General features: G+C 36.1%; 1 protein-coding gene across 1 annotated transcript; it reads left to right on the top strand.

Annotated features, from left to right (window-relative positions):
- The first annotated feature begins 7,784 nt into the window (after nucleotides 1-7,784).
- On the top strand, nucleotides 7,785-13,423 carry LOC115925044. Its single transcript, XM_030988193.1, has 6 exons — nucleotides 7,785-8,107; nucleotides 8,756-8,979; nucleotides 9,697-9,865; nucleotides 10,429-10,485; nucleotides 11,159-11,307; nucleotides 13,021-13,423. The coding sequence occupies exons 1-6, from the start codon at nucleotides 8,041-8,043 to the stop codon at nucleotides 13,099-13,101; spliced, it is 747 nt and encodes a 248-aa protein (XP_030844053.1). The 5' UTR covers nucleotides 7,785-8,040; the 3' UTR covers nucleotides 13,102-13,423.
- The last annotated feature ends 380 nt before the right edge of the window (nucleotides 13,424-13,803 follow it).

Below are 13,803 nucleotides of genomic sequence, written 5' to 3'. Positions count from 1 at the left end.
TTTTGGCACATGTTTAGTGGCGCTATACAGCAATTGACGAACATGGACAAGCGAAGGACTCCTCTGGGTCAAATTGATCTTTTCTTGACGACCAAAACTTCAACAAATTGGATTTAAAGCTGTTTAGTGACTTGCTCTCCACAACTTCAGAGGAGAGGTTGTTCCATTCATTGATACTTCTCTGTGAAAATGATCCATGTCTAAGCTTTGAGTAGACTTTCTTCTTAACGATCTTGTATCGATGGCCACGGGTTCTATTATCAGTTGGATGGTCAAAGAAGTGTGCTAGATCTAGTTCATCTAGGCCATGCATTATTTTGTATATCTGTATCATGTCTGCTCTATGGCGTCTGTAGGCAAGAGATGGTAAGTTGAGATGTTTTAGTCTCTTCTCGTAGCTCAAGTGTCGTAGCATGTGTATTTGGCGTGTTGCTCTACGCTGTACCTTTTCTATTTTCGTGCTGTCTTTTTTCAATACAGGATGCCACACCGTTGAGCAATACTCGAGTCTTGGTCTTATAATTGATTTGTATAGATGTATAAAGCCCGTTTTGTCCAAATTAGAAAATGTCCTCTTGATAATCCCTAGCTTGCGATTTGCAGCAGCACATACTCCATCCACATGACGTGAAAACCTCAATTGCTGGTCAAAGGTTACCCCAAGGTCTGTTTCTACTTCCACGGCAGGAATAGGTATATCTTCGTCTGACATAAAATAATCATAACAAGGATTTCTTCGACCATAGTGGATTACCTTGCACTTCTCTTGATTAAATGGTAGTTGCCACTGATGGGACCATTTTGTGAGCTTTGTTAGATCTGCTTGTAGATTTTTGCCATCCAATGAAGAGTGAATTGGTGAGAAAATTTTGGTGTCATCTGCAAATAGTTTGACTTCTGATTCAGTGTTACATAATGAGAGCTTCCATTTCATTTTTTGAAATTGGGGCGTTTCCAATACTGGTCTTTACCTTTAATATTATTAGTACATGTTTCAATTAAATACCATTTTCGAGGGAAACAAAAAATGTGGTTTTTGTATACAGGTGATATTTGTAGACAGGTGGTCATTAAAGCAGGTTTGACTGTATAATAGTTTCGTACAGCATTTTGGGCTTTTAAAAAGTTTTGAGATGTTCAGGAAAGGAAAAATCCCTGCAACGCCCCTTAAAAAGGAAGGCAATGCCATGGGATCCGGTACCATCACATGATTTCCCCTTCCGCTTGACCCTGCCCCCCCCCCCCCCCCCCCCCCCCCCCCCCCGCCTGAGATGCGGGGAAGTTTGAGACGGAAGACATCGCCCAATATTTCCAACAAACGTAACTCTAAAGTCCAACCCTTTGGGAATATCACTTCCACTTTTTTAATTTTAATTTACTTGAATGGTAAACTAATATAATATGACCATGGCTCTGGCATTTTTATTTATCTTGTAAAATTCTGATTCGATTTTAATTTCGCTTTCTTTTTTGACTTAATAATGTTTTCGGTATACCTGTGGTGTGATGAGTCCCTATGTTGTTTTAACTTCTCCAGATCACTTATTAGCATCCTCTCGAAGAAATAGGGAAAGTTCTCAATGATTAGCTTGGTTTATTCAATTAAGTGCTATAAACGAACTGTACAATATTAATAGATTGACCATATGAAATTAATTCCTAATTTCTCATCGCCGGTTCCCCTTTATCGGTCCGCCTCATCTTCTAATTTGTATTGGTATTTGGTATTTGTGTTTTGATATGAAATTAATAACGCTCTGTCAGTAAAGACATCTAGACATTAGGGTTCAAAAGGAAACCCTCACTATTTTGCAATGCCATCTTCTTTTGAGCCTTTGTAATGCCTATGCAAATGGAACTAAATTAACAAAATGTGTGTTAACTTGTGTTAAAGGTGACCTAATAGCATTTGTATGTACAATTTTGTTTTAAAGCAATTTAGATTGAATCGCCTCTTCCTCATTTAAAAAGAAATCCGGCCGAAAAACTAGGAATTAATTTTACTTCATCTTATATGATAATACTGGCGTCTTCGTGATAATTTGTAAATGCAAAGCAAAACTGAAGACATTATATTTGACCGACGGTCTCTTACAAAATCCCCTGGTGTGGGAAACTTTATAAAGATATTGAAGAGGACATGAAGATTAAAGGGATATTTGAGTTCTGTTGCAGAGGGCGCTACACAAAATCTTTTTTTGTGAGATAATGAAAAACTGAGTGTCAAATTTGAAAGAACATAATATCTAAATGACAAAGTCATCTTTGTTTGATCAAAATCGGTTCAGAGACGGCTGAAATATAACGATTTCTAATACTTGTGTACCACCACAAATATTAGATATTTTGAAAAATTTGTAAAACCGTTGAAAAAAACGAAATAACGCCTTTTACGTATTTCAGCCAATGCCGATATTGACTTTTTTGTTGGCATTTTCGTGTTGCTTATATTACCCACAATTAGCCGGCTCATGTATTGTTATTTTTAATTAAATAATTAATTAACGGTCACCGTGTTTTTTTAAAAGTGGAGCTGAATTGGTATGATGATGATCGTATTGGCAAAATTTCACACATTTTGGGGTCTAAAATTACCTTCATAGCAATTTTAGGTTCTAAAAGGGCACTATAAATGTCATAGATAAGAATAAGAGCAATAACCATGCACTTTGAAGGCATTTGTGGTCTGAAAACAGAACTCAACTATCCCTTTAATCTTAATAAAAAAAAGAACCAATTGGGAGGGGAACATTAAAGGCCTTGTTTATTAACAATGTTTCCAGTTTTACCAATATGAGATGCATGGCCTTACATGTTACCAGTGTCTTTTGTGTTATATGGTGTAATATTGAAGCCCTAACAAATTTGCGCTTTAAAATGATCATAAAGTGCTTCAAAAAAGTACGTAACAATCTTTGAGTGACCGGTTTTACCATACTCATTTCCCCTCATAGACTTTAGTGTTATAACAAACAGTTCAAAACCGTTTGGAAAACAGTTTTTGACATGTCCATTCATAAATGTCTCGATAATCAGACAGGCGATCGGCTTGTAAAAGTCATAGGAGATTCCTGACTGACCTTAAGGTTTATGATTGCAGCATGAGCTAAATCCAGGATTTTTTTTTCAGAATCTGAGACAAAGTTTACAATCGGACTAGAGTGTCCTGGCCTAGAGAGCAGAGATCTCCGAGTTTTAAGAAGAAATCTCGATAAATAGAAATGCTGAGGATATTAAGATAATGCGCTATAAATTATTGATCACTCACGCTTTATAGGAAGGAAACTCTTTGTGGTTAATTAAACATCAACATACATGTTTTACCTGTCGTTTAGGTGCACTGTAGTTCATAAATCATTTTACCACTAATTAAAGTGAAACAAAACCACTAACCGCAACTAAAGAATACCGCAACTAAACCCCTGTATTTTGTTTGGAAACTCCAGTTTGGTTGATTCTCTCTTGTCATGTATCATCAAAACAAAATGCTTTAAAGATAAAGACCAGTTATGGTTATGCAATCGCATTGTGAAAGAAACGTTCAGAAATCGAACAGAAAAGGTTGATCATCTAGCATAGATGTACTGCAAGGTTCTGGAATCATCAAAATGATAAGAAATCATTGGCCCAGTCTTCATAAAGTTACAAGCACTGTACACAGAAAGATGTATATGGGACTACGCACACGTGTATCTCTCACACACCAATGATAAAATAATTTACCAAATATATCAATTTGTATCATCATGTATTATTCAAAACATATTCTTTCACATGATTGGTAATAACACCTTCCATTTCATTTTTTGAAATTGAGGCGTTTCCTAAACTGGTCTTCACCTTTAATACCATTAGAAAGTGCGTCTATTCCCCTTTTAAATGATACCCCATTTGTTATGATTCTTCAGTAACGAGTGTGCATTACATCAAAATAAGGGACAAGGCCAAAAGTGAAAAGGTGCAAAAATGCACTGCTCTTCGAAAGTGCATAACAATACCAGTGCTTAAAGAGTATAATTAGATTCCCCTACCAAAAAAAAAAAAAAAACGTTAAACAAAATTATGATTTTAGATACATGCATAAAGAGTGCTATACATGTATAATATTGAATTTGATGGTAAGAGGTGGTCAGCGCTTTATAAGCAACGTTTTTTAAAATTGTTATTATTATTGATTATTATCATTATTGTTATTACCACCATCATCATCACCATTATTAAAATCATTATCATTATTATTGTTATCATTATCATTATAAATATTGTAAGTATCGTTATATCATAAATATTATTATCATGATTGTAAGAACCATCATATTCATCGTTATCACTATTTATATTATTATTCATATTATTATCATTATTATCATCACCAATATTATCATTATTATAAATATTGTTATTATAATTATATCATAAATATCGTTATTATGATTGTAATTACCATCATCTTCATCATCATCGCTATTCATTTAATTATTCATATTATTATTTTTGTCATTATTATCATCACCAATGTTATCATTATTATAAACATTATTATTATTATTACATTATGAATATTAATATTATGATTGTAATTAGTAGATCTACAGTATTGCTTGGAATAAAGTAGACACTCTCACACTGTGTCACGCGTGACTGCGTGTATTATCTGTCTTTGGTGTGACTTAGCAGTCCTACCTAGGAGTCCTAGTGCTAAAACTTTCATCAGTTTGCTTCTCAGTCTTATTTTGCTTTCTTTTAGTTTAGAGCAGTTGTATATTCGAGTTATATTTCCCTTTAAAGCCATGCAGCCAACGAGTAGGCAAATGAGTAAACTTTTTTTTGCTTTAAATGATTCCCCATGCCATGCATCCCATCAATCAAGACCCTACATAAAAATACATATATGGGATCATACATTTCAAATCTTGTCAGCAAGTGTTGAAAGTCCGAGCTCACTATCACTGACATAAGATCCTACATTACAGTAACATAGAGTCTACATATCAACTTATCAGAACATTACATTGGAAAAAATTAGTCTTTTAAAGACGTCATAATGACGTTATCAATACGACAAAAATTAGCTTGGAAAAAAATAATCTTTTAAAGACGTCATAATGACGTCGTTATCACGTCGTCAATATGACAGCATTACATTGGAAAAATTAGTCTTTTAAAGACGTCATAATGACGTCGTCGATACGACAACAATTATCTTGGAATAAATAGTCTTTAAAAGAGGTCATAATGACGTCGTTATCACGTCGTCAATACGACAACATTACATTGGAAAATATAGTCTTTTAAAGACGTCATAATGACGTCGTCGAGAAGACAAAAAAAATATATTGAAAAAATTAGTCCTTTAAAGATGTCAATATGACGTCGTTATGACGTCGTCAATGCGTCAAAACTCATCTTGGAAAAAATAGTCTTTTGAAGACGTCATAATAACGTCGTAATTACGTCGTCCATACGACGTACGACGTGTTTACCACTTTACGACCAATTTATGACGTCTTTAAGACGTCAGTCTGCTATCAGGGAATTACCATCATATTCATCATCATCTTTATTCATATTATTAATAATAATAATAATAATAATATATTATATTTTTAATGCGCTTAATACAATGTTTCTAAGCGCAAGAGAAAGGATAAGGAAGGAAAGTGAGAAATACTAAAGAAACATGTTAAAAACATTGAATTACAAGTAAACGGCAAAGAAGAATATGACATTACACAAAATAAGGACTGCATCGAAATTGATTGAAATATATAAATAACCAGATATGGACTCAGAATTATAATAAACCATGTGAAATATTAAAATACAATTATTCATATTAACATTAGTATTATTATTATTATTGTTATTATTATTGCTATTATCATTATTATTAATATTCTGCATCGAGAGAAGGACTAGCTTTTGGTGGTCATTCCCCCTATTTTTCCATAAATGTGTGGCAGGTTTCCCACTCCGGAAAAAGTTCTACTTTCGTTTTGAGAAAACAATGCATGAACCCAACCTTGAATGTTATAATGACTATCCAATAGATCTAGGTCGCACAGAGAGAGAGAGAGATGGAGAGAGAGAGAGAGAGAGAGAGAGAGAGAGAGAGAGAGAGAGGAGAAAGAGACAGAGGGAGGGGAGAGAGAGAGAGAGAGAGAGAGAGAGAGGAGAAAGAGAGAGAGGGAGGGGAGAGAGAGAGAGAGAGAGATGGAGAGACAGAGAGCGACAGAGAGAGACATATAGACAGAGAGAGACAGAGAGAGACAGAGAGAGAGAGAGGATGGGAGAGAGAGAGAGAAAGAGAAAGAGATTTGGAGGGAGGGAGAGAGAGAGGGAGAGAGAGAGAGAGGGAGAGAGGGAGAGAGAGAGAGTGAGAGAAGGGAGAGAGAGAGAGATAGGGAGAGAGAGAGAGAGAGAGAGAGAGTGAGAGACAGAGAGAGAGAGAGAGAGAGTAGGGTATTAATCTGTTATTTTATTGATGACGTTACCACGTTGCATGTATTGCCAAATGCAAAGGGGTATTTGTAAGAGAGTACCCTATATCGGCTTATCTTATGTTGAAAAGAATAAAGAATAAATAAATAACAAATGTTCGAGCACAAAAGACAATGGTCGTTAATCACTTGATTAAAGAGAAAGTTTTTCCCTCTACCCTTCTTTTAATTTTTCTTCCTGAGTGCGTTTTATAATAGCCCTTCAGAAAGAAAAAGTCGCCCCTTTTTATTGAATGGATTTTGCCATTAGCGACACTAATGATGGGTTTCACCGGGGTTTTCATTTTTTGTCGATTTATCTTGCTGCCCTGACACTATTGGTGGGGATCTTTTTCCATATTTCCCCAATTTAATGATTAACGGTTGCCAATGTTTAGAAACATATTTATTCATGATTAAGCTCAAAGGGTAATCCAACCTTTTTGTAATAATTCATTTGTAGGAAAGTAGAACATGCAAGAGAAACAGATTGGCGAAAGTTTGAAATGAATCGGACCAATAATTAGAGAGTTAGAAATATGAGATCACTAATCTATCCAAATCTCTAATTGGCAATTTGGTCACTGAATAATGTGAAATAATCGCGGATAACTCTTCCGTTTGTCGTGCTCAAAGATTTTTTTTCCTATCCTAGGTGCCTTCTTTCTCAGGGGACTACTCAAATTGATAGCGTATTATTATAGGACCTCTAAACAGTAAAAGGCCATCCTAAGTTATACATTTGGGTAAATTAGAATTTTAGTCATATTGTGTGTTGGAACAAATGGTAAGTTGTCTGGCTCTACATGACGTCACAGTGACAAAGTGACATTACCGTTTCGGCCAATGTGAAATGCCCATACGACGTATAGTATTAACAAGTTATCAAAGTACATCACTTTCTTATTATGTTAATCCGATCTCATTCAAACTTTACCCAGTCTGCTTCAGTCTCTGAATTTCAGCTTTAAAAAAGTTGTTGTCCTTATGGATGGTTGTCCTTCATAGCTCCTCGACTGTCTACAAAACGCCACACGCAGCCGCGTTCTGTGTTTCCGGGGAATCCCAGTACGGTATAAATACCACTTTCTCTTATCAAAGGCATGACACTATATACTGGGGGGATTTCCCTTCGGTGGACGTAACAATCGCGGCTCCTGATTGGACATCAGCAGATTTTCACTGGTTTATGTCAATTGTCAATGGAAGAAGACTTTCTAAACTTTACTATATAACAGCGTGGGAGAAAGTTTTAGGTATCACTTTTGAAGACTTATTGCAGTGAGCGCTTCAGATCTAGATTTACAAAGCACCAAATCATTTTGAGGACTTAGAAGCTAGTTTGCCATTTTTGTAAAGAGGACTCACTTTCGTTGTTCACCTCGTATATATTTCATTTTACGCCAACGTTTTTATCTTCGATTTGCTTCTCGCAATTATTATTTATACGATATTGCAGTCTGCGGACACTCTCATATTGATCGTATAAATTATTACGTCGAGTCTTCACATAAAGCATACTGGTTAGAGTTTATTCTTAAACCTTTTTGTGATTGTCGAAATGGAGATCATCATGATATTGGCTTCTGTTCTGTGCGTCCTGCTTCTTTCACTCGCAAATGTAGAAGGTAAGTTTTGCGTTACATCTGTTCATTGTTTTTTTATTAACCTACTTTTGGTTTAAAGATTTAGTAACAAATTGTGTCTTGATTGTATCTTCCCTTTTCCTCCTGTTCCTCCTCCTCATTAACAAAATTTATCATCATGACCTGCTTTTTTTTTTCTTCTTCTTCTTTATCTCTTCTTACTTTTCTTTTATTTATTACTCTCTCTCTCTCACCCCCATCATCAAATAACAATCTATTACTAATGATATCAATTAAATAATAACAATTAATAATCATGAATAATAATCATAATGATAATAATAATAGTTTTATCATTATTATGATTGTTAATATTATTATCATTGTCATTATTAAAATCTGTATCATTATAATCGCGGTAGTGTTAGTAGTAGAAGTTGTTGTAGTAGTTAGGACTGGTAGTAGTAGTAGTAGAAGTAGTAGTAGTAGTAGTAGTAGTAGTAGTAGTGGTAGTAGTAATAGTAGTAGTAGTAGTAGTAGTAGTAGTAGTAGTAGTAGTAGTAGTAGTAGTAGTAGTAGTAGTAATTGAATTAGTAGTAGTCATTTACATTCATTATAACATTTTAATGAAATAACTTGTAACGCCTTTTAACCATGTCACAATGCCAACGATCTCTATCCTCTCCCCAGGCTTGACCGATCTTTACCTTGGCGACCCCGATCGCGAAATACATGTGGGAAGCGACATCGAGATCGTATGCGACAGCGATCTTCAGCGGTCCGCCGACATGAATGACGACGAGCTACGACGAAAGATCGGATGGCTTCGCGGAGGACCAGTAGTCGAAGACTTGGAAGTTGTAGCGAGCAGTGACAGCCGAGTCTCGATCGAAATGGAGTTTTTATCGGAAAGGGTAAGAACAATTCAAACTTTTACTCAATAGTTTTCAACATGATTATACTCCTATATTTTAAATGATTCGGTAAAAATCGTATTTTGAGAGAAAATTTCTATTATTTATTCAGAATTGTTTATCTAGCAGGAGATTGATTGTTTGAACAAGTGAAATAAAAACAAACACACAAAAAATTATTGGGCATCATCTTCGATAAAAACCATAACTCCCCTTTGTACATAGTGACCTGTGTTAAGCACGTGGTAGGCCTACGGGGCCTACTTACCAGGATTTCCTTATCTTGCTATGCTCATAACTCAGCCACTATACATTGTATACCAATTTTTTTTTGGCACATGACTTTGTCATTTATTTGTAATCTTGAATATTCAGTGTAAGTTTCGTTGGATTCTGTAAACATTTATTTTCTTTAGTCAAATCACACCGATGAGATTGATAAAACAGCGAAAGCAGACAGAAAACAAATCATTTAGCCGAAAGGCAAAGAAAATGTTTGGCGTCGGTTTAAGAGGTGTGACTTATAGGTTTCAACAAAACTACGCCATTTATTTCGCCTACCTCCCAATATATTATCTCGTTGACTAAAATTGCAACGTTAAAAAGAAATTTTAAAACAAAGCAATTCACATAACATTGGGCCCATTGTTATATTCGTGGTATTGTGGAAGAGACAAGTTTGGAATTATAATTCATCTGGTGTTTTTTTTTCTTTAGACATTCGGTTTTGTGGAAGTGCGATCGACTCTCACCATCCGTAGGGCAGCCCTGGGAGATTCTACTAATTATACATGTTGCAAGAGGGATACCCCCATGTGCGATGAGTGGGGGCGACGACAGCAGAGGCAACTACAGGTGGAAATCCTTCCAACTCAAACTGCTTCAGGTATGCAAGGATGGTCAGATGAGGGAGAGAGGGGAGGGGTAGAGAGAGAGAGAGAGAGAGAGAGAGAAGAGGGGGAGAGGGAGAGACAGAGACAGACAGAGAGGGAGAAAGAGGGGAGGAAAAGAGAGAGAGAGAGAGAGAGATGGGGAAAGAGAGAGACAGAAAGAAAGGGGGGAGAGAAAGAGAGTGAAAAAGGAAGAGAGAGAGAAAGAGAGAGATGGGGGCTTTAAATTATGATTTTATGTTAGTGCATCATCAATGGCTGTTTTGTAGTTACATAACTGAGAGGTTATAAAATGATCTTTTTACTTAAACGGTGTGATTTCTCGGAGTATTTGCAAAGCCCTGTTACTCCTGTATACCATTTTAAAGCTGTATATGAATTTGTTTTTAGTAACATTGAATGATTAATATTATTCTGTTATTTTACTTTACTTTTCTTTTCTTCTCAAAATACTTTATCGCAACTGCTATAATATATAATAGATGCTGCATCTTTTAATTAAATCTTAACAGTCACAACTACCATATTAAATACGTTCTTGTTCACTTTTATTAAACAGAGCTTACAATCATGACGACGATGACAACACCGTCGCAAGAATGGACGACGAGAAATCGTAAGTACATACCAAGAAGATCGTGCGATGACTTTTACTTTACACGTTACGACACCTTCTCTGACATAATCTTCTCTAATAAAAGTTGTGTACAGTCAGATAAAAATGATGTAAGCCATGGTTTAATAAAAGGATGTACATTCAGGTTTTTAAAAAATAACAATAATAATAAAAAATCAAGCGTATATAAAGAAAGATATTAGATCATTTTGAGCACTTGACCAGTTGGAATTTGTAAGTTAAATCTGTGTTAGTAAATACATTCTTCTCTAAATGTAACCTATTTTAGTGATACGTAGTATTTTTATGAAGATAAAGAAGAAATAAAAGAAGAAGAAGGAGAAGAAGGAGAAGAAGAAGAAGAAGAAGAAGAAGAAGAAGAAGAAGAAGAAGAAGAAGAGAAGAAGAAGAAGAAGAAGAAGAAAAAGAAGAAGAAGAAGAAGAAGAAGAAGAACAAGAACAAGAACAAGAAGAAGAAGAAGAACAAGAAGAAGAAGAAGAACAAGAAGAACAAGAACAAGAACAAGAAGAAGAAAAAGAAGAAGAAGAAGAACAAGAAGAAGAACAAGAAGAAGAACTAGAAGAAGATGAAGATGAAAAAGATATCCACTTTATAATCCAAGACACCCATTCATTAATTAATATCACAATTATTTCTCTTTTTAACGAACAGCTGTGGAACCATCCACCATATCTACAACATTCAGCGATGAGATCCAAGATCATACTGTTATACCTATGGTTAACGAAGCATTCCACCAAAAACAAGGAGCTGTTTACACGATCGCGGTAGTTGTTCCCTGTGTACTAGCCGTCGTACTAGTAAGTTGATTTGTCACCTCTACTTTAGATTTTATTTCAAAATTATTGATTAAAACTTGAGTTACACGTATTTAATTTCGCATATCATAATTTCCTATTGACCTGTTAGTGGGGTGAGGTGTATTGGCACAATTTTGCATACTATTACACTATGACCGCTGCTCCCCCCCCCCCCCCCCCCCTGGTAGCAATATGCCTCAGCATTACATTCCTGCGTTGAAACTTGCTTGTTTAAAGGCCCACTGCACTACTTGTAGCTACTTGCGCCCTCTATATAACAAACAATGTCTAATCGGTGACCATTGGTCCCCCATGATCCTCTTTTTCTTATGTTAACTGAGAGCTGAGTTGATGAGATAACCACCTGTCCAGTGACCTTGCTGAGCGCTCTAATCCCTCCTGTAAACTATGGCAGATAAGCTTTAATTTGTGATGGAATTCATCATGTTACATAATACCCTTCTAAAACAGTTATTTTCAATACGTCAGGTTTAAATTCAGCTCCGATCAAAAATTAAATTCAATATTAATTACTCATAAATCAATATGGCTAATGCAGAAATCGACAACAGGGGGGGGGGGGTGGTTCTTAAGCATGAGCCGGAATATACATTGCCATACATGTACGACTTCGAACTACTACGACTTATAAGGATTTATTTATATACCTTTAATCGGGAGGGGGGGGGGGGTACACCAGCTCTGCCACTTATATGTTGAAAACGCTGCTGAAAGAACAGCCCAGTGAAAGTTTGGGAAAGTATTGGCTGTAAAATTCCCCAACCTTTTTCGATTTCCTTTGATGCTGGCTAAAAAGTTTCGGAAGTGAAGGCACTAGAGTGAACCGGATATGGAAATACCCGAGGGTATTTTTGTGGAAAATCTCTTGTAGCTGTTAACATTATATTGTTGTTCTGTCATTGATTTGATTTAACTCTATATCGCTCAAATATCATTAATGTACTTGACCTCCCACATTGTCATGATACGATTCCATACCCCCCCCCCCTTAAAAAAAAAAACACACACACCAACAACACGCGAGCGAAAGAAAACTTACCCACTGAATCATCCTGAAAGGATTATCTACCTGGCGACAGTTTCCGTTTTCATTCCTCGATGTCATTTGAAACAAGATAAATTATTTCTTTCGGGAAGTGGGCAAGGAGGTGAGATGGGGAGGGAGCGGGGGGGGGGGGGTGTAGGCTGTGTGAACTTTTTCGGGCCGCACTTATGAACATGAATAAACCATATGAAATCATTAGACTACAACATTCCCATTGTGCTCTAGCAAGAAGCACACATTTTGTTGAATGTGAAGACATAATTTCAAACAGTTTACTATGTACATTCGTTTGAAGGAGGGGGTGGGAGGGGGGGGGGGCTAATTAATCCCCTGCAACCCTCTGTCTATATATGTAAAGTCCTTAAAAGTGCTTGTTTTCTACGGCTTTACCGTACACACTAGTGGCCTATATCAGGAACGTATTGGGAAAAAAACTCTCCAGGCTCTGTATTCTACATTTAGAGTAAATCATGAAAGACAAGCAGTGGAATGACACTGCAAGAGAGTATACTAAGGTGGCAGAAAACAGAGATGCGAGCTGAAAGTGTTTGTTAAAGAAAAGACAGAACATTCCCCTACACTATGATCTCTTTGTTTTTCCGTCTTATTAACTCCACCACCTTATCCTTTTGTCTTTCTCTCAACAGATTACTGTTGTCGCCTTCATCGCTCGCCACTATTGGAGAAGAAAGAATGTGGAAACCCCAGTACAGGTCTTCGAAGCTTGAAGTATCTCTGTCGCAGCTCGTACAAAACTTCGCATCATCATTATGATTACATTCCAAGGGCGTAGCTACATCAACAGGGAGGCAGAGGGGTGGCCGTGTGACACCCCTTCGAAATATTCAATCGGCAATGGATGGGGTTTCATAACTTGTCGGTAAATATTTAAAACAAATGATGGTCTTCTGTTTCCTTTTTGAGGGAAAGGTTTTTGTTGACCCCCCCCCCCCTCCCCGAAATTTGCATTCTACCCCCCCCCCCTCTCTCCCTTATTAAAATGGTATAGCGACACCCCACTGGAAATAAGCTTTCGAGCTTTCGTGGGTTATCCTGTTCAAGCTGACTTATTTTTGATCTGTTATTATTGTATCATAATAATCACATCATTGGTATGATCACATTTTTGTTATTGATAATCATGGCTGGTATGCAATATTTTTTTTACCAGAAAGTTTTGGGTCTTTTTTTTAAAACTATTGTGCTGATGATTCCAAATTGAGAAATGCAGTATGTTAATATATGTGTATAATTATGCAAAATGTAAATAGTGTATATGGTTGTATTTATTAACTAAAGCTGCAATGGAATACATCTACATAGTTATACCGCTATAGTTAATTGATTCGGTATAAGTGAAGTATTTTAGAATGCAATTTGTAAATCTCGTAAATGATTGACAAACGTTTTAGATAAAGCACATATTACAA

Source organism: Strongylocentrotus purpuratus, unplaced genomic scaffold (assembly GCF_000002235.5).
Source record: "Strongylocentrotus purpuratus isolate Spur 01 unplaced genomic scaffold, Spur_5.0 spur5_scaffold_17, whole genome shotgun sequence".
Lineage (NCBI taxonomy): Eukaryota > Metazoa > Echinodermata > Echinoidea > Camarodonta > Strongylocentrotidae > Strongylocentrotus > Strongylocentrotus purpuratus.
The sequence above is the reverse complement of the archived record's forward strand: the minus strand, read 5'-3'. Positions and strand labels throughout refer to the sequence as shown.